The sequence below is a fragment of the Argopecten irradians genome, chromosome 7 (assembly GCF_041381155.1).
Source record: "Argopecten irradians isolate NY chromosome 7, Ai_NY, whole genome shotgun sequence".
Classification (NCBI taxonomy): Eukaryota; Metazoa; Mollusca; class Bivalvia; order Pectinida; family Pectinidae; genus Argopecten; species Argopecten irradians.
Genome location: NC_091140.1, coordinates 28,524,239 through 28,547,156, shown reverse-complemented (window position 1 = coordinate 28,547,156; position 22,918 = coordinate 28,524,239). Strand labels below are relative to the sequence as shown.

General features: G+C 34.4%; 1 protein-coding gene across 1 annotated transcript; it reads left to right on the top strand.

The window, feature by feature from the left end:
• The first annotated feature begins 6,027 nt into the window (after positions 1-6,027).
• Positions 6,028-21,184, top strand: LOC138328051 (rho GTPase-activating protein 7-like). Its single transcript, XM_069274648.1, has 4 exons — positions 6,028-6,455; positions 7,921-7,992; positions 11,892-11,973; positions 19,199-21,184. Exons 1-4 carry the CDS (start codon positions 6,278-6,280, stop codon positions 19,320-19,322), a joined length of 456 nt encoding a protein of 151 aa, XP_069130749.1. The 5' UTR covers positions 6,028-6,277; the 3' UTR covers positions 19,323-21,184.
• The last annotated feature ends 1,734 nt before the right edge of the window (positions 21,185-22,918 follow it).

Sequence of the window (22,918 nt, the reverse complement as noted above, 5' to 3'; positions counted from 1 at the left end):
TGTGCTTCGTGGGCGAGATGACTATCTATTTAAAAATAATTCTGACACCTTTTTTATACAATATCGTCGCCAGGCGAGATTCTGGTAGCAGCACTTTCATTGGTTATGTCCAAAGGTCATCTGGATGTTGACCACTAATGTGATGTTGTCAGATGCTCTTATCAAACCTAGTGTTAATTAAATTGTGTATTTTGTTTGCTTGGTTAATAAATGTTGTATTAAAAGTCGTATAAGGTAAGGACGTCCTCACATGTATGTAGTGTGTTGCGTGTATGAAGTGCGTGTGTTTTGGGAAACTGCAGTACATTCGTGCTGTATATTCTCTTTATAATGAAACTATTGCCCCTTTTCAAGTGCTATATCACTGAAGCAGATAGAACCCAGACATCAGTTAATCTTAACGACATGAACATGTCATATATGTCTAATCATTTTTTTTCGGTTAGATTCTCATTCAAATATATGTATAAAATTGTGATCACGTTCCTTTTTTTATATTGCAGGATGTGTACCGTAACACTTTCTTCCGTAGCCTGGTTAGCCGAGTAGCAACGTCGCTTGTCCTTGTGGTTGGCAAAGAACTGTCTCGATCAGAGGCTTTAGTAAGAGTATCCCATGCCATAATAAAGGCTTAGTGATATCAGTTAATCCCGTGCACATCAACATATCTGACCAGTTTGTCGGCCTGATTGCCCCATGTTGATCTGCCAAATATTGTGCATTATGCGGCTTTTTTGTATACTAAAATGAAATACATTTTCCGGCAGGTTGTGTACTGCAGCGAAGCAAGTAATGAGCCTACATCACTTTGTTTGTTTGTTTTTGATTAATTAACGTCCTATTAACAGCTATGGTCATGTAAGGACGGCCTCCCATGTATGCGGTGTGTTGCGTGTATGTTGTGCGAGGTGCGTGTTTTGAGAGACTGCGGTAAATTCATGTAAAACTCCTGCCTAAGAGTTGATCGGAAGATCTGGCCTGGCACAAGGATTATATTATGTGATTACTGTAATATCCATGTGTATTGTCCATGGACCGGTTTTGCCTGACGATCCCCTATCCCTCACCCAAACAATATATATACGTTATTTTGTTATTTTATAACATGTTTGAGTTATTTCGCTAAGTAAGATTTGTTATATTATAATGTGATTGAACACCAAGTCGTGTTGAGATGACCGTTATATCACCTGTACTTCAGATTAAATGCATTTTCGACATCTAACATCAATTGTATACGTTATTTCATCCTAATATACATAAACATCTAGCTTTATTGTGCTTCGTGGGCGAGATGACTATCTATTTAAAAATAATTCTGACACCTTTTTTATACAATATCGTCGCCAGGCGAGATTCTGGTAGCAGCACTTTCATTGGTTATGTCCAAAGGTCATCTGGATGTTGACCACTAATGTGATGTTGTCGGATGCTCTTATCAAACCTAGTGTTAATTAAATTGTGTATTTTGTTTGCTTGGTTAATAAATGTTGTATTAAAAGTCGTATAAGGTAAGGACGTCCTCACATGTATGTAGTGTGTTGCGTGTATGAAGTGCGTGTGTTTTGGGAAACTGCAGTACATTCGTGCTGTATATTCTCTTATAATGAAACTATTGCCCCTTTGCAAGTGCTATATCACTGAAGCAGATAGAACCCAGACATCAGTTAATCTTAACGACATGAACATGTCATATATGTCTAATCATTTTTTTTTCGGTTAGATTCTCATTCAAATATGTGACGGCGACTGACAAAATGGGCCCAGATGAGCAAAAATCACATTTTCATTTTTTCACATTTTTATTTACTTTATGGTGTGTAAATCACGTTTGCAAAATATTAAAGCCGTAGGTTAAACCATTTAAGAGATATGCGACTTTGAATGAGGCAACATTTACATTCATTAATGACAAAATAAGCGACGTCAAATCATACGTCATGAACATTGACGTCATGTCACAAGGCTGCCAATGACGTTACATAAAAAACATACAAGTGCATATGACTATGCTTTGGACTGGTCTTTAACACCTGTAATTTATTTAAAGAGTTTTCCCTTAGATCGATCAGTGGTACAAGAACAAACTACATCATTGTCCGTTCTATCAAAATACAAGATAATCTGTGACACGTACATGTAGATCTACATGTAACAATCTAATTCTACGATGTGACGGGGTGAAACACTGCGTACTGTGTGTAACAAAAATATTCGCGTGTAATTTAATTTCGTGGTTTGGAATTTTAAAATCTTTTCGTTGGTAGAGATACTGTATTTATGGTTCGCCAATGATACCATTAATACATCAAATATGTTCATATATATATATTCATGGTTCCTTTTGTTTGTTTGTTTGTTTGTTTGTTTGATTAATTAACGTCCTATTAACAGCTATGGTCATGTAAGGACGGCCTCCCATGTATGCGGTGTGTTGCGTGTATGTTGTGCGAGGTGCGTGTTTCGGGAGACTGCGGTATATTCATGTTGTGTCTTCTTGTATAGTGGAACTTTTGCCCTTTTTATAGTGCTATATCACTGGAGCATGCCGCCGAAGACACCAAGCAACACACCCCACCCGGTCACATTATACTGACAACGGGCGAACCAGTCGTCCCACTCCCTTTTTGCTATGGTTTCCACAGCAACCGCCAATAGAACAACTTCTCGAGAAAAAAATCATGCAATGATATTAATTTTTTATGTTCGTATTCAAAATTTCACGAAAACATTTAAGTGTATATGCTTCTAGATTCTTTTAGCTAGAATGTTGGTATACGAATAGCATTAATGGGGCGACCGATGAGATACGTAACGAAGAAGTCAATTAATATTACATGTATGCATGAACAGAGTTAAGCTACATTAACATGCATGCGTATGTGCTCATGATCATGTGCTAAGAGTTGACGAAAACCGAATAGATGATGTAAACAAAACCGTCAAAAAACTAAATTGAATGTAGATCAAAAGACCAAATAAAAAAGACTAACGCATGGGATATCGTATTCTTGGTCTGATAATGTTTTCAAAGTATACTAGTGAATCGAGCCCGAACCCTCCATTCTCGGCCCCATCGGCTGTCAAGCTATCGCTAATACCAACTGACAGAGTGAAATGAAGGGAAGTAACTCTGATGGATGAGAATGGAACCCTCCGATCTCTTTGCGATCACCCTCGGGCACCACCGTGTACATCTCTAAACACCCGTCGTGTAGGCTGATTACATGGGTAACCAGTAATATATATTTTCACTTCCCTATGTTTCTTTCCTTATGACCGGAATAATGTTGTTCTATCTCATCCACAATACGGCATACAATTATACGTGTCTATATATATTTTTGTTCTATCTATACATTCAAGATCCATCTTGTTTTTTTATCAGTGATTCTTATTCTGATTGTAGTGTCCTGGTTTGTTTAATGTTTTAGACGATATGATGTGGACAGTTCATAGTTACACTCGGATCGAGCAAAAAGGTCACAATATATAGCACTCAGGAAATGGTGGAGGGAAAGGAGGTTGTTATGGTAAACAAAGGCAATTCAGTTTAATAACTGTTGTGTTTCTTTATCAAATTAACATTTAAAATTCTAAAACGATGTATGTCTTTTACTGTTTTTTTTCTGTTAAATGTGTGTTTTGAATGGAATATTTACATTTCTTAAATTGTGAATCAGGAAGAGCTCGTAGTTCTCCGATACGCACATTTTTTTTATTTTATATCATGTAGATATACTACTAAATTTAGTATACTGACCCCCAATATGGCACATAAAACAAAAAAAACTGTGAATGGAGTGATCGAATTTAAGAAACGATTGATCGCATTTACATTTCAGACTCATTCCTTTCAATATATCTGCTAGGCAACCCAAGAACTCTAAACATCATTGTTAGGGTTTACTTTATAGATATTTCGGATAAAAAATGGTTCTGAGAATTAAAACTCTAAAACCAATATATTATACATGTATACACTTTTTATAGCAAACAAAATTGATATAAATTGTAACTAATTCTCAGACCCCTGTGGTTTCTAAAATAGTTTTTTCTACATAAAGCTCTTTCTAGATGGTGTAGATAAACTGAAAAATAATGTTTCACACTAAAGATTTCAGCCTTGATTAGTGATTTTACTAGACGGGTGGGGTTGAAGTGCGGGATTACTCACACAAAACTGTACAAATGTGTATAAATCATCTTCGTCCCTTGACAACTCCCTGCACCACGTACTGCATACTATTTATAATATCATCAAAATTAATGCTTTGGTTCACAATGATCGGTCGGTATCCGGGGTAAATCGGGAGTTTGGGCCATTTTCCGACATCGGACAACACCGGTCAAAAATATGTCAGACATAATATACATTAAAAAAGGAGGCCGATGTGGTAATCGTACGGCGTCTGTTTCCAAAGAGATTTTTTGGGTGCCGGTGAGGCAGTGAATATCGACCTTAACATATCTAATGCTAATCGGCCGATTATCATATGATGTCCGGGCGATAACCGGCCTATTCACTGGACATCGTACGAATAACCGCCTTAGTTAGATTACGGACAGCGAAGGACACCTGTACAAGGCCCGGCCAAATGTCGAGCGATGTGATTGCCGCTCGATTCCCGGCCCATCCTCGATACTCCAGGGGTTCCGATCACATACGATCTCTACAAACCCCTGGACTAGCTATCTCATAGTAAAATCTGGAGGCAACAGAACAGAACAGTGTAATTAAGTTGTTTGATGTACATCAAAAGAGCAGCATAATGATACACTGTGGTCGACTATGTGGCTTTTTTTGTTAGGCGTCGCCCCCTCTGTAGTCTTCAAAGGAAATCTTTGCTGGCGTGTGATTGGTCAAATGTTTTTTTCGCTGAGCTGCTTTCAATTTCACTATGAAAATAGTCCAGGGATGAAGAGATCGTAATTGATCGGAACCCCTGGAGTATCGAGGATGTGTAGAGATCGTAAGTAATCGGAACCCCTGGGAGTATCGAGGATGTTCCCGGCCGGACATCGGACGATGTTGAAACGATATGTGAAGTATATGGCCGATTATGAAATTATACGGGACACCGGAGATATTTTAACTTCGAATGAAAATTCTTGAGGGGACGTCCCCGACGCTGTCTAAGAGCCCCGTGACACCGGCCGGCGATGTCTGGTGTCCGACCGCGAAACCAGGCAAAATGGCTAAAAATTCATGCCGGGGAGTACATTCATAATCGGACGGGGTTGTGACCAAAAGCATAAGTACTGAACTATACGGACCGTCCACCATAAATACCGCATTCATTGTTATTCATCGTCGCATAGTTCCACAAGAAAATAGGCATCTTGTGCAATGATCAGAAACTTAACTTTTAAATTTTAATACAAAATTAAAGATCATACCACAGGTGTTTGGCTCTATAGATACTCTCTCTCTCTCTCTCTCTTTCTCTCTAGAATTACATATGTATACAGTTCAAACACCTTTGGTTTGCATTATAAGTTTCCGCACTCGTGATATGTTGTTTACATGTATATTCAATGTATTTACGGTTATAATTTAGAGGACTTTTAAGACTTTTGTTTTTCGTTATTTTTTTTCAAACATATGTTTACGACATATTGCAATAACTAATATTAACTTGTGAAAGAGCAAAGCCTGTGGAATTTTCTAGAATAATCGTGCGAATCAATATTAAAAAACTGCTAGATAAGATTTAAAAACATGTTTAACTGGAATTTAAATCTTATTTATAAATTTTTTGTCCTGGAATCCCTTGACATGTGGCATAATGGAATTTCACAGCGACTTAACTGCTATTAACAACTGATTGAGATCAATCAGAATTTGTTTCACTCTTATCTTGATGATTTCCATGAATCTTATTAATTGATATGCTATACTAACGAAGAGAACAACAATCTCATATTTTTTTTCTAATGTAATCGTTACGCCGCTATATTTATTCAATTTATTTAATTATTTTCGTTAGATTAGTTCTTACTTTGTTTATACGTATCACCAAAGCTTATTTCTTACAACGAAGCAGTGAGTGACTGTCTGTTATTGATATTTGACATCGCCATAGTCAAACATATTTTGACTAGGAAAAGTTCATTGCCATTTCTGATGACTTGTGGTGTCGAGCGATAATTACAAAGTGTGAGACAATGTTTTTCTCAGGAACTTCAGGCCTCCAAAGTGTGCTATATAAAAACAAAACCATTGGGTATTATTTTAGATATGAGGATATTCACTAAACTGTCACATTCAGTCTAAATGGAGTTTACGAAAATGACATCTGTAAAATTGATTTCCGATTGTCTTCATCTGAAATTTTCATTCGGCAAAAATTCGCCGGCAAAGTGTAATGGCAGCACCACATGCCATAAGTGTAGTGGAAATATGTTTGCTAAAGTTGGCTGTTTAGGAAAATGCCGCGAGATTCGTGCTCAAGGTAAGAAAGGCAGTTCTACATTAAGTGACCAGAAATATTGGCACATCATAAGACAATTGAGTAATTCCACTTGTCTTACAATTCATATTCAAATAATATTTACCAAAATGTGCCATGACTTAAAATCTAAGTACCGGGTATGTACCTATTTCATGGTTACTAGATATTAAGAAGTGTTTTGGTGTTACAGACAAGTCCTGTAAAGACCACGCAAAGGGAAGTTAAACAATGACCTTTGTAGCCAAGGGTCTACACAGAAAGGTTGAGTTGTTTTGGAATTACCTGTTTGAGGGAGTCTTATGAAGCAGGTGGTTAGTCGATGGTTTTAATGTATCTTTCCTAAATCAAATCTCCAAGATATCATCTTATATCTCATAATCATTTTGAATATATATACGCTCTTATCAAGCATGGTGTCTGGTCCAGTATTTTAAAAATTAATATTCGATCATAAAACTTAATGCTGCAATATATATTCCATCTAAGTGTATGTTAAATACGTGATAAGATAGACATATTCGGGAAATTTACCTACAGTGATTGTCTATTAATATCGGTTTTATTTTGAAATTCTGTCAGTGTGGCGAATTAAATGTCGAATCTTGATCCCACGCTAAGATTTGGCGTAAAAAGGACATGTTTTGTGACTAGCCGTGTTGCCAATGTAGAGGAATGCTGTGTTAGCTTAGCCTACATTGTGTGTATACTGATAGTTGTATGTACAGGTATCAAAACTCGTTCCCAGGTACGCAACACTCGTTATAAATATATTCGCGGGTTTTTAAATGGCAAAATAAGGCTGGAATATTTGTACGATTTCAGAAGTACTGTTTGATTAACCTGCAACTTCTGAAAAGGACTTTCAGACACTAGTGTATCTGAATTCTTATTATATGCTATGCTTTTCGAGCAACTAAAATCATAATCACATATCTTAGTTTCAGTCAAACATGATTTTGCAATTTTTGTGTATGTCAGTGTTCAATGTATTTGACATTAAAAAAAAATAGAGAATCAATGGAATTAATATAATTGATGGGTTTGATTTTTTTAGAGAAATAAAGAATATAATGATAGACTTAGTGAACTTTCAAGTCTCTTTCATTATGATTAGTTTCTGTGATCATTTTTTAACCATCTGATTGAAGTAGCATTAGATATTACAAAATTGAGTGGGGTGAGGGGGGGGGGTTGATACAAAAAAACAATAAACCTTTGTGTCATTTATATGGGTCATTGTGTCTCATCTCCATGTCAATGGCAGCAACAGACTGTCCTGCTTGCCCTGGGATACAATGTCAGCCATCATAGAATCAGCATCAACTCATCTCTTTATATGCCTAACATTACTAATGTAATTAGGTTTGATTAAGTTCATTATTTCCATATTGTTCCAGGGTTAAAGTCTTTCGGGATTGATGTGCAGTATTATTAGTGAAAATTGTGTTTTTGTCATGTTTTACAGAAATTGAAGCCGTGCAAGCATGCAGATGGCTAAAGGAGGCTGGTTTTCCGCAATATGCCCAAATGTATGAGGGTGAGTAATTTAAAATCATATTGATCTTGTGGAGGCAGGAGTGATGTTGAGATCACAAAAGTAAATTCTGTAGCTTTACAAATAAAATGCACTTGCTATCCAAAGATATCTGTCGCCAACATTTTTGTAGCGAAAAATTCATTGACTTTTGAACTCATTCACCTCTGAAGACACATTTAGACTCTTCTAAATCAAAGATTAAACCAGTCCATTATAAAAATTTTGGGTGAATGTGTTATTTGTGACAGTTATATATCAGATAAGATGGGGATTTCTATGTATGAATGCTGGGAAATCAGTATTTTGTGTAGGTATTAAGTTTGAATTGGATGATGATCTGGTTACATTTTACGCCTTTTCATGTGTCAGCCAACGACTTTGATACGGTGTGAATTTAAAGGATTTTACTATCACTTTGCATGTTACATTGCCGTTACAAGGTCAGAATCAAATTCCAATGTCTGGTCATTGGGGCTAACAGATAGGATATAACGCCTTTTAACTATATTATACAAAAGTCTTAGTTTGCAAACAACGAAAGTGATATTGGTTGTAGAAGAGATCAAATACAACACCTATAAACTATTGTGAAGAAGATTTAAGTAATAAATGACAAAAAGTGGATGTTTATGGGTAATTAAGGTTTGGCTATTGTTGTTAGATTTAGGTTAAAGTTTTAAATCCTGAGAAGAGAAATATTACTTGTAATGTGATAAACCGACAATTTGTCAAGTTTAACCTATATTCTTTGTTCCAATCTTGTATTTGAAGTGATTATTTGTAAATTTGAAGACATCTATGATAGGTCACCAGCTTGGAAAATTTAATCGAAAAGATGAAAAGAATTGTGAAAAATTAACTATCAAACATGAAGAGAAGAGTAAGCATGTAGTTTGGTTTGCTATATATGTTAGACAGCTTAACTGTACAGAAATCAAGATTTTGGAAATAGTAATTAAATGTAAGTAATAACACCTATTAGGTATTTTATAATTAATGGACCTCTGTTTTAAAACTTATTTCTTGTGGGAACACTTGTAATAGCTAAATGAAAGTATTGTTACACACATTGAACCTATACATTAACATTGTATGCTTTGCATAACAATTATATCTTTATTTATATTTTATGACAGTAATGTATATGAACTTTATCATCTGGATAGAAATTATGTTACAATAACTCTGTATGATACAAGTGTCACGATTTTAATGACAATAAAATACATACTGTGGTACATCACTTTACCAGGATGTGATATTCAGAATAAGTTATCAAAGTAGATCTATATGTTGAAAGAATTTTATTTTTTATCTGATCTGTGTATGAAATAAATGATATGGGGAAATATTGAGAGATACAATATAGCTATTTTAAGCCCCGACATAAAAGCAAGTTGTCCTAGATATGGGGTGTGGATGGGTGGCATTTGATACTAGAATATTTAAAAACTTATCCAGTTTTAATGCTTGAAGGTTTAATGGAAAATAAATTCATATATTTAACAATGAACAATATAAATCTGACCTAAATACATAGAGTTCATCCAGTTTAAGCACAATTTTGGTGCAGTGAACTTTCTTTTGAAAGGGGGGATAATTCACTGTACAGACTTTGAAGAAAATGATATGAAAAACAAAATTCTATAGGTAAATAGAGATAATTCACACTGTTCATTTTTGTTTCTGAATAACAACAATAATACTGCAGTAAAACCTACAGGAAGGGAGATAATTCATATAAAGGGAGATAATTCACTCGACTAAATTTCCATGTTAAAGAAGATCAATCAACATGAAAAATCAGATGCAATACATATGTATATAGAAGTCTAATGGCACAAAGCATTATGGATAGGATCAAGTATTTTAATTCTTTTGAGTTAACAAAGATTTGAATTAGCTTACCTGATATATGGTAAAAATTTGTAAGGATCAACAGTATACACAGTACTTTGAATCAGGTCAAATTGATGAGGTCACCTGTATGATACAGTACTTTTAAAGAGAATTAATTCTAAGCAGACCAGTTCCTTGATTAGTTTACTTTTATTCTTACATTTAATCCATGGAATCTATGGCTATCTCTTTGAAGTCACTCACTTTAAACTCCCAGTGATCAAAAGATTCAGCCATTTTCGAAATTGCCAACCAATTTCAAAAAACCATTTTTGATGGATGTATTTACATTGACAAAAAATATAACCCATTTAAGGAATATACATCCATTATTACGCAAAACCGGAGATTATATTAGGGATTATAGCTGTATTTGAATTCATTATCTACTTATTTCTAAGCCTTAGATGGACGTAGTAGATAGGTGAGGCATCAGTGGATGACCCGAGGATTAACCGTCTTTACTTTAGGATCTGTAGGCACTCCACCCTGTACATGTCAACACCCCTGGTATCACTTCAGGATTTTATTTTTAGACATACTTCTAACACGATGTCAGAATACCTAGCAACTTGTCATTTCGTGTTGAGGGCAATGAACGTGCGAGACTGTACAATTTTATGTTCAAGAACTGGTGCTATTATTACATATTGTTTTTGTCCAATTAGAAGTGCATTGATAGAACTGTTCGACTCAGATATTGAAATTTGTTTTGCTGAGGGCGTTGAATGCACAAGAACGTCTGATTTTATGTTTGAGAACTGGTGCTATTCATATTGTTTATGTGCAATGAGTGGATGTTGATTGGTAGAACTGTTCTACAAGGTTCTCCATTATTGCATTCTGTTTTGCTTAGTATTTTGTTTGAAAAACTTCATTGGAAATATGTCTTAGAAACTTTCAGTTTCTTCATCCAGCTTACAAAGTTTGCAGATATAGAAAGGTGAACAAAATTTTATTTAATTCAATTTCTTGTTTTGACTTGTTTTCATTAGAATCTTCAGGAAATACTGATTAAAACTGAATACAAATTAAGTAAATTTTATTTTGTTAAGGTCTTAAACTATTACTTACACAAAACTGAAGGTAGTATTTACCAGCTATTTTATTTGGACTTTGTAACATATTTCAATGTGAATTAGCTATATGCAGTAAATTTGCTGCTTCTAGAAGTCGGTCAACTTGTGAATTGGAACAAATTTCTTCAGGGCACCAACGATATACCTACAATATCAGCTGTGTCAGATATCTTTCAGGATTACTCTATGTAAATAATGATTAAATATAGCAAACTAAAAACCATAAGAATATGACAGGGCTGAAATCTGAGTCACAATATCATCACAGAATTAAATACATAATGAGTCTTAACATTTTGATTCATAAATATTTAAAATGAATGAGCATTGAAATTTACTGAAATGGAACCCATTCAAAATACAGTGGGAGTATTCAAGTGATGGATGGTATATCACAGTAAAACATGTCTAGAACTTTTATAAATGTTTATAAAATCTTTTAGGATGAGCAGAGAATTAGCTTAGCAGGTTATTTGCCAAGTTGTCTGTAGGTTTAATTTATCAAATCACAAAGAGGCGTGTTCTTCTCAGCGTAAGATTAATATATGCAGGGAAAGTTCATAATGGATGGGAGGAGATGTTTTGAATGTTTACAGACTTGGGTAAAAAATTATTATGAATTGAGACCACTCATTCATAGGTAGATGTTTGTGTTATGTATGTGGTAATGCTGATGAATTATATAAGTACATGGGTTACATAGCTTTGAATTCCCTGTCAAAGGTTTAGATATTTCAACACCTCATAACCCATTTTGGTTGAATCTGATCCAGATCATTTTACTGCTAAATCTGCATAAGACAATGATTCAGACATTCTCTGAAATATGTGTAAAATCATAAATTTTGTTTCATATATTCATTAATCAAATCTTGTTGTCTCATTATGATAATTTTAACTCTTTTATCTTTGTGTTTGTAGATGGCCATTTTCCAGTGAATATTGCTTCAGTGGAGAAAGAGCATGACTTTTTGGAGAAGGAATCCCTACAGCCTCTCGTTAGGTAAGTTGTTAACACAGAGATTGTGCCAGATAAGATATCAACAGGTTTTACCTTGGCTGCATGATCTTCAAACCACACAGTGACAGAACTCTTCAATCAGCCAATCAAATCTCTTCAAGGCTCGCAGGAATATTACAAATGTGATCAGATATGGTTAGTTGTGGTTTCAAAAGTTGATGGTAAATTAGTTGCACTTAATAAAGTAGATCTCGGTTAGATCTAGGTTAGCAATACAATTGTTGAGTATAATACTAGAAGCTGGATTTGGCCTCAATCATTTTATATCATTATTTACTAAATAAATTAAAGGGAAGTATTTCTTGCCATAGTTACTCCTATTCTCTATAATATTACACCACAAACATTGGTTTTGCGGAAAAACAGAAATACACATATCTCTCAAAGTTTTCTGAATGGTTGTCACTGTGATACCAAGGATTTGTAAAAAAAAATTATTAGGTATTTTCCCCTCGCAAACATTCTCTATCGACAACAAGGGTCATATCACTCTGCCTTGAAAAACACCAAACTTAATTTAAAAACTATATGAGAGACATTTCATTCAAGAGGTTTTAAAACCTTTTTTTCCCTAAATTTTCAGAGGTTTCGATCATGACCAAGTTATCACAAAAAAAAGTTTTTTTTAAATAGTGTCTTCTGAAAAAATGTTTGATTTATTCTGATAAACCATATAAGAAGTTTACAATAAGAAAATAACCTTGGCATAATAGACAAGCATTGTGTTAAGGCAATCAGTTAGAAATTGGGACACACCTTCAATCTAAAAGTAATTGCTTTCATTTGAGAATATTGCCGGAAGTCTTGTTTAATTGAGCAATGTCCATATTTGGTGATGTGTGCGACAACAGTAAACTTTTGAGTTCTTTTTAAGCTTTATACAATAGTTTCTTTAATGACTGTATATAAAACAAATTTCTGAATGATTCAACATTTGTCAATGAATAATTGTTCTCATCGATAAATTCACCCTGAATACAAAGCTCATCAGATTGCAGTCCACGCAATTCAATAAGCCAAAATCAGCTTGATGGAAACAAAGCCTTTCTTTGCAAATTTTTGACATTAAACAGATTTTTATGAGACAAATTGTGATATGTAAGTATTTATAGGGGGAAATCACTTTCTAAGAATAGCATCCATATTTTAAGGGTTTCGTAGTCATGATCTTGATTTAGATTAATTTTTTGGCATTTTGTGAACACCAACCGTTGTTTCAAGTTTCGTGTGTAAGAAATTAAGGCCAGAGTTTTTGGAGAAAAACCATGAAACTATTTTAGTTATATGTAGGTATTAAGTGTCAATGCATCTATATAAATTATTATGCTACTCTCTTTGAATCTAGATATGGCTTTCAAATGCAATTGAAACCATGCAAAAACTCCATTAAATGCTGACTTGGGTTAAAATGCTAATGATTCCAGTAAATCAACTAGGTGCAATTTAAGGCTATTTAAATGCAAGATTGGATGGTACCACATGCAGTTGAAACCTCTTTATATTTTTATACTTTCTGGTCCTAATGGTATTTTACACCCCTCGTTGACCTACTTAGGGGAGTGTCAACTGCCATGTTGACAATATTATGTCTCGGTATATACTGTGTCGTGTGTTCGTTTCAATAGGTGTAACAGGAGTGGCTTCGGGTACATATTCGGATCCCTCGTGATAATATCATGTTATCTGCAATCAGATTGGCTATCACCATTTCCAAATAAAAATCATTCAGACTTGAATTAGAATTTCTGTTTTGACAATGAGAGGTTATATTTTCCTTGTTTAATTGGGCGCGAAATGGCTTTCAGGATCATGTAACTGGTGTGTTTTTTCGGCCTGCGTGTGTGTATATTCATAGGCTGCACACCGCAGAAGTTTGTTGACAAATATTCCTTAAGGAAATTTGTAGGATTTAGTTTTTATTCTGTTTTGCGCATCAAAGGAAGAAACACCTCACGTTGGAGGGAAAATTTTACCTGAGTCACCTGATACTCACAGTGGGTATGTTAAGTTTGTATAGATTTTAAAATCTTTTTAGAAATTGTAACAATAAATGAAAACATTTGTGGTTGAGGGTTACCTCCCCTGATGTGGTTTTGAACATATAATGACATAATTCAGTCCTTACAGCTAAATCAGACATATTTGTGGTGAAACTCAAAAAAACCTTCTTAATTTACTTGACATTGTTACTCATAGTGAACTCGTGAAAAGGGGTAAACATTTTACGATTTCTGTGAAATACAGTATTTATGGATATTCCAGACAGATGTTTAGAATGATTAGTAAGAAGAAAGATTTATAAATCCTACAATGGGTCAGCTAGTTTTAAAATTATACACGTTAAGTGTTTCCCGATTTGTCTCCCCGGTTAAAGTGGTCAAATAGTATATTGTCATGATGGTCTCTCTATATAGTGAGGTAGGTATTATTGTCTGAGCATATCTGTATCAGGACAGACAAATCCTAGACTGCTGTGGCTGAGTGGTTAATGTGTCTGATATTTGATCACCAGCCCTTGATCACTACTTCTGGATTGCAAGTTCCTGGTTATATGTGACACACAGGCATTTAAATGTGCCATAGGTTGGTGGTTTTAATCCTGGTACTCTGACTTCTCTCTCGATCCACTTAATTGTCCTTGATTTGTATATACTTACCCATGCAGTTAACAAAATCTAATCGATGATAAATGAAATACTGAAGATGATTAACATTAAAGGTAGAGCCTAAATCAGACCCCCAGTCTCTAGAATGTTCAAACTAAAATTTGGCAGGATTATTTTTGTCTCAATGACATGTCTGATTCTAAGTTTTAAACTATGGGGAGATAATCTAGTACATTATTAGAAATCTTATCAATAACTTGGGGTTTTGTGGAGGAGGGAGGGTGCAGTTGTTGTATATATATAAGGACCTGTAGCTCACAGTGATTATGTGGATGATTTACATAGGTTAACTCCTGTATATAACTGGCAGGTTATCAGAACTGGGAGGGTATCAACACCAATATTTCCTTTCATTTTCATAAATAATATCCGGTGTTGTGTGGATGATGGATTGCCATGGTAACCCAATCTGATAGTGACTCCTTAGCTAGAGTTTCAGTAATGGGGTTGACATTTTCTACAAGTGCCAGAGCCCTGTTGCTATGGCAACTGACTTATCAAAATTTTTCATCATTTTTTATGAGACCTAATTGATTTAAACAAAAATTTCAATTCTTTATTCAAAATAAAGTTATAAATTTACTTATATGTTGTCACTGTATTTTCTGTTGTAAAAGTGAAATTACCATATGTTTATAATATAGGTGCCTTTAAATTTAGTAACTTTTGAATATTTGAACGATTTAAATCAATTTTGATTTAAGTCTCTTTGAATAAAGATGAATCATTAACTGGTTCAGTGATAATTAACCTTCACTATTTTCTGCATGAGTCACCTGGTTTTAGATTTTAAAGCCCTATAGAAATCAATACAGGCAAAAATCACACAAAACTGTTAATAAAATCACCAAAAAACCACACATCAATCAAAATTCTACGAAAGAACAATATATTTCCTGTACGATAACAGAGCAATATAATACTGCATCGTCATTACACAAATCAGTCATAGTTATTCAATATCGTAGACCAAACCTTGAGGAGTATTATTTGTATGTAAATTATATGTTATTCAGTGCATATTAGTGAATATTTGGTGATTTCCTCGCACGCAATGATTATTAGTGGTTCTAGGTACTGTTAAGGGGAGCCTGTCTCTCGATTATAGGGAGAAGAGAGAAATCGGAAACTGCTAATCACGAATATATCTTATATACACTCTCTGGGAATTTGTTATTTTTGTCCATGCTGAATCACTGACGACCACACTGGCGAGTCATATTTGTGTAAAATCAGAGGATGTAGTAATCATTGTCACTGTGAAGCTTGAGTAGGTCACCATGGTCTCGGTAAGTGTATATCTGCATAGGTGGTCTCTGTACGTTTCATTAAGTTCATTGGCTACAATGTTATTTTGATTGTAAATATTTACCTGTAGTAGAAATATTGTCATTACCTTAAGCTTCCATGGTATGGAAGGTGTAGATTTGTAGCCACGATGTCAGCATTGAAATTTCTTGTTTCTACAAAGGTAGGGTTTTCAATTTCAACAAAATTTTATGTCAATTATATATACAACAAGTAATACCTATGTAAAGATCTCTCCATAAAAGTATAGGGTTTAAATGTTTATATGAATTAATGAATACAAAAAAAGGAATATAAGTAAAAACTTCTTCAATTGTTTTGTTTTTTAAATGTATAAGTATTGAAATTAATTAATTTAATTAGTTTTATAGCCATATTTATATACTTGATTCTTACTCTTAATGATTTTATTTTTAACTTTAATTTATTTATATATCCTTGAATTGATTCCTATTTTTTAAATATTCTTTGTTTGAACATATTTGACCAAGAATCATGTAGGGCTTCACAGATTATTTCTATAAATAGAAGGATTTGCTTAATTAAGACAGAATTTGAATTAACTTGGATAATTTAATTAGGAATATTATAAATACATACATGAAGCCTTGATTGGTAAATTAATCTCTTAGTCTGTATATTTAACCATCTGCATAATTAGAGATATAGGTACATATCTATCAGTGATATATGAAGGTGTTAGGCTTGTTTGTGTTACCTGTAACGAGTATGGTCCTAAAGGTGTGAGGTCAGTTTGGACCTTCCCATCAGGTGAGTGTATACAAACAGATTGGATTTCATGATGGTCATCATATACCAGTCTTTTGATGTGCTGTGAATTTTAACCCCTTGTCCAATGGCGAAAGATTTACAAGGGTCCTACCTGCTTGACCAGTTGAATGCTTAGGTGTGAAGCTACATATTTTACCTGTAAAACTGTACAGTTTGAGTTACCTTTGTTAAGGTTCAAAGGGTTACATTAATCTCCCAGGGATTAGGCCCGTCCCCTAAGGGCCACACAAAGCCCTATCACACCTAAACAATGGCCCTAATGATGTGTACCCACACTCTATTGTGAGTTGATAGACAAGTTTTGTTTCACCTGGCTCAGGTAAAAAATGAGATACCTGGTGACTATCTATATGGTCAATTAGAGTGGCCAGAGTGGGACTGGACATGGGAACTGACCAAAGCAGCTTATGATCACAAACTTGTATCTAGGGTTTGAAACAACACTGGCATATGGAGTGGAGAGGATATTTAGTCTTCTTGATAAATCATCTCATTTGTGACATGTTATAAGGATATTTCTACCAGCTTGGGTTTTTATAGAGAGCTCAACAGATGGTATAATTGTAATCTACAGTTAGATGTGAAGGTGTTGGGTCACAACATATTATACCTATATATACAGGACTGGTTCATAGTGAGATATGGAGAAGGAGAAAAGACATATCAACATGTTGGATATACTGGTATCATGTGTTAACCTGTAAGTTTAATTCTGATGACCAGTGGTCAAGGGGTAATTTGTATGATGATGGTGAAAATATTATGGTTCCAGTTACAAACATATGTTTCTTTTCTAATGTAATTAACCTATGTGAACACTTGATAGCTATATTTTATTTATACATTATTAAAAAAATTAAGACTAATATTAATTCAGATTTAGGAAAAAATATTTTGTAGAATTTAATTTCAGTTTAATATATGTGTGTGTCCATATGTAATTTATGAAGGTTTATTTTTACTCAATTTGATTATTCAATTAATTGCCCTAAAGTTACTTGATATAACTACATGTATAAGGTCATGGTAATAGGAAAATTAATGTTGTTTCAATTGGATATGTAAATTTATGTTTAAATTGTTTTGATAACATTTTAAAACAATTAAAAATAAATCAGATAATTTATCTTCAATTTATAGGAAAGAGATCTTGACATTTTTAGTTTAATGTTTGTTAATGTATGGTTCTATACAAATGCAGCTAATAGGTGTTACAAATTTTACAAGATTTTTTTTTTTCATTCCAAAATTTCATTGATAATTAAAATATTCTGTAATTATAGTGATAGACAAATATGGAATAGGCTGAAAAACGAAGGTTTAAAACTATTTATTGTAATAAATAGCATACAAAATTATTCCAAATTTGATTCTTTATTTGAACTTTTATTTGCTAATGATTGATATCTTTAAGAAGTCTATTGTAAAATCATATACTTTAAATGCACTCTATCATATAATGCAAGATCTTTGCTGTGCAGGTTAATGTATTAAAGTAGGTCCTTGAGGAACGTTTATTTTAACTTTATTCTTGGAGTTAAATTTATAATTGTAATAATTAAAGTGCGTTAATGCCCCAGCACATTTTAAGCACTTGATGGTACACAGCAGTACATTTCCATTAAACTGTCAATATGTATGTTAATTTAGTGCACTGCGCATATAAATTGTGTTAATTTTTTTGTGAATATTTATATAGTTGAGATATACCTGTGACATATCAAATGTGACATTATACCTTTAGGAGACCTATTAGAGGTCGTTTTGTCATTCTGAAGGAAATACTTGTACACTACGGAGATATATTTGTTCTATTGTTTGGTGAACCTTAAAGGATATTTTTGAGTTTATTAATCTAACGTTATGATAATGGAACAGCTGAAACAGTTGGGGTGGATACCAATGGATGGCTTTATAGATGTGTACAACATATCTGTGTACAGTATAGGAGTGTGGAAATACTACCAAAGGTTTGAATCGAAGTAGCTCATTTAAGTTTGAAATAGTTTATTCATTATATTTGCACTTTTAATTAATTGTATTATGTTTGCAGATCACTATATCAATATATAGAGATTGAGCGTCGCTGTGAGTGTTTGAGGTGCCCAATGTTGCGACACATACTTTCAACTATACTAGCTTCTGTGTTGTGAATTGCTAGTTCGAAACTCAGTTGGGGCAGCTAGTTGCTTGCGGTTACTTGTACCGCTGTGTTTGTTTCTCCGAGAACTCTGGTTTCCTCCAGTACCAGCTGTCACATCCTTTAATGAACCTAACTGTTAATCAGATGTGAGACATATATGAACCCAGTCTACTCGTAAATCAGTCAAGACCATTGATTAGTTAAATTAATCTGAATTAGACAAGCATGGTTCAAGTGTATCAGATTTTAAAATGGCTTTGATTCACTTTTAATGATATGTCATTTTTTGTCTTTGCAGGAGGTTGAATACCCTGAACAAGTGTGCAATAATGAGAGTGAACACCCCAGCTACTAAAAAAGGGGTAAGTAGATCAGTGTATTCATTTCAAGCACCCAGGGGTACATTTTACACATTATCTTAATATTTATCCAGCATTAGGTGTATAGATAGGACCAACGTACCCAACTTATGTTTCACAAAATAGGTGCTTCGCATGACCATACCAATTGAACTTTGTGGAACCGTCGTAAATCGGTTTGTTACCTCTGTAACAGATAGGGTAATTAGGACTCTATCTGTCTAATGGGAAATCGAGATTGGACCATTATCTTGTTTGGGCCAATTGGAGGGCTTCCTTTTAATGTTTATGTCCCGAATCCATTGATAAAACGCTTTCATTCACAAAATACAAAAATAGGCATGAATGAATGGGGTTGACGATTTAAGTGTCATGGGTCAGTTGTGTTGAGAAAAAGAGTGGGGAAAAAACGAATGTTTGCCATTTGATTCCGCTTTGTTTGCCCTCGGTAGTCCTATACCCATATATAATCACCAGAAATATGGCAAAGTTGACATTGTTTGTATTTCTATCTAAATAGTGAAAAATAGGTCCCCTACATTCCATGTATAGTCATTTGTTTATGGTGGAAATCGCTGACTGTGAATGGAACATTTCATTGGCTAATTTGACACGCGTGCAAAGAGGCAGTTTTTGTAAACACAAGTGTGACTGTAACAAATTAAGTCATGGATGAAATGTTCAGAAAAAGATTCAATATCTAGGGAGGAGCTGATGAACTGAGGTTTTCAAACCTCTGATGAACCCTGATTGTTTGCCCTCGGACCACCAACACTTTGTGTCACCATGCGTGGTTCACTGTACACGGATATGTAGGACAATATTTGATCTTTTTGTTTGTTTCATTGAAAGTCGCCTCCTGTCTCCATTTCAAATCTTAATTGTTGATTGGCCGCGTCACTGGACAGTTAGTGTTTTTGTAATTTCGGGCAGTGAACTTTACGTGAGAATTGCCTGGACAGTGTAGGTGGAGACAGAATGACATGCTGTGAAAGTGAAGACAGTCACCTTATCCTCAACATGTATAAACGACCAGCCATTTGATCAGGCCATGTCCAGTGATAACAACGTACTAATGGACGTCCACGACTTTGACATCAACTTCTGACATCAAGAGTGAATCTATCAAGTAAATCTATAAAGGATCACACCGAAAAACTGGTTGTGTATACACACACATGTAAAAAGGAAATTGTTCAAAGGGATCATTTAAAGTCGAAGTGATGGTACACCTTGTACTTTATCTTTGTCTTCAGGTAAGAAAGTCGACAGGTCGTTAGTCCATAGGTAAATAGTGACCAGTACACTTGTTTTTGACAGTAGTACAATTTGATATTCACATGTGGTTTGTTTGTCATCCCTTATAGAGATTCCATGACATGGAGGTTTTCAATACATCTTTTGTGACTTGAGAATCACTTTGGCAGGTTTCTTACCCATAGTTGTCCATGTAGAATTTGTTATTACGACTTTCACATCAACTGTTGTCCACTTTGACAGGTTTCTAGTCATTGTTGTGGTGGGTCGCAAGGTGAACCACCTCATTAAGTATGGGGAAATAAAATGTCAGGGGGCTCTGAATCTCTTCCAAACTTGTCAAGGAGGTCAGGTACTCCCTTAGAATATGTCAGGTAAGAAAGCTAGATTCACTACTAATGTAACATTAATTGATTAATTCTATATATCTTCTAACCTTTGATGGCGGATGTGGTTGACCTGCATTTCATTTTGAACAAGGTATTTCTCATTTACATTTGGTAACACAGTGGTCCAGATCTGTTAACAGTGTCATTTGAATGTGAGTAAAATCTTTTATAGTAAAAGATATCAAGTATGGATATATAGCTTCAGAAACATCTGTTCTTCATCCCTGCACCTAAGGAGACCATACATGTTCTTGATGACTATGTAGAAGGTAAAATATTATTTCTGCATGAGGAAAGTACCTGTCTCTAAGCTTATTCTCTCTCATTTCCTTGGTAGTATTAATGTATTCGTAAAAGCTCACTTCAAGTTGAACTATTGTTAAAGGCAATTTCAACTTCATAAGCCAATGATCGAATCCATGGAAAAATATCTCTAATTCTTTATCCTGAAATTTGAAATGACGCAGTTGACATACTTGATGGCACTTAACAATTCTTGAAAAGAAAATGTGGTAAAAAAGTTTTGTTACAATATATGAGGATTATTTCAGTGCAAAATTGCTTTGTAGACATATGTTATTGTTATTTATATATATAAAGAGCTTCAATGTTATTGTTATTTATATATATAAAGAGCTTCAATGTTATTGTTATTTATATACATAAAGAGCTTCAATGTTATTGTTATTTATATATATAAAGAGCTTCAAGATATGAATACAGAAGGAACTTTGAGGATGTTTATTGAAATGCTCTTTTGATCGGAATTAAGGTTTGTAAAGCTAGTGCAAATTTTAATCATCTGGCCTTGACGATCTTTTTTCAACACTTTGACTACAGTTATGATGTCGACTCCCAATTTTTTATCATACAATTTTTAATACTATTTGACATTTAAATGCTTTCTTTGGTGACAAAAACATGTTTACTTAAGACTGACAATCTGCTAGTTTCCACAGAAGAAAAAAATAATTGGTGGTGGCTGCAAGTTTGTTTATGATTGTTTACATGTACAAAGGAAGGTAATTGTGTCTGGTTTGTCCCCATGTAAATTTGTAGCAGCGTCCTCACCTGAACTCGGAGATGATGTAAACAATGTATATAAATCCTCCTGCTGATGTAACACAACCTGCATAAACTCGCATTTAGACAGGCTGGCTAGTCATTTCGTATAGCACCAGTCAATAATTTGTCACAGAATTACATTTACATAGAACTTTTCCTAGTCAAAATATGTTTGACTATGGCGATGTCAAATATCAATAACAGACAGTCACTCACTGCTTCGTTGTAAGAAATAAGCTTTCACAGTATATATCCTGCTTGACTGAGAAAATATTCCCAGCCCTATTTAACTAATGTCACACCGTAGTTCAATAACATGATGTCTCTGGTTGGTTGTCTCCTTTTACTATACACACACCTTGCTCGGTCTTAACTCGGGGTACAATCTCAGAAATCTTCAGTGCTGTTGAAAGCACTTGTAATGCAATGCGATAAATCTCATCTAAGTTTCATATCCTTAATATAGTCAATATGTCTGAATTTGTAGAAAGGCCACTCCACCCTTAAATCCACAATTTCCTGTCCGAGTTTGCATGGTGACCACTATAACACCTGGTCATAGAGCAGCGCTAAACACGAACACCAACAAAAGTCAACTAAAGCTAGGATAATATTTGCCAAGGATAAAACTCACAAAAATGTTCCAATATTTAAATCCCCAAACAAAAGCTGGAAAGTGATTCTCCCGACAAATTCAGGTGAGAGTGGACACTTGTCTGTATGTGGACCAGAGAATCTAATGCATTAGGTCAACTCCGTTGATGACTTTGCGCTGGCCACCGTGTTCAATTGACCAGCTGAATTCTATCGTTGCCCTCCACCAGATACTGCGATACATTTGTTATGGTGTAATCTGGAGACCGATAAATGCAAACAATGACGCATTTCCCGTCCAGTTTTCAAACCGTCTTCATTGATTTTGACCAACGGCCAACATTTCCTGTGGTA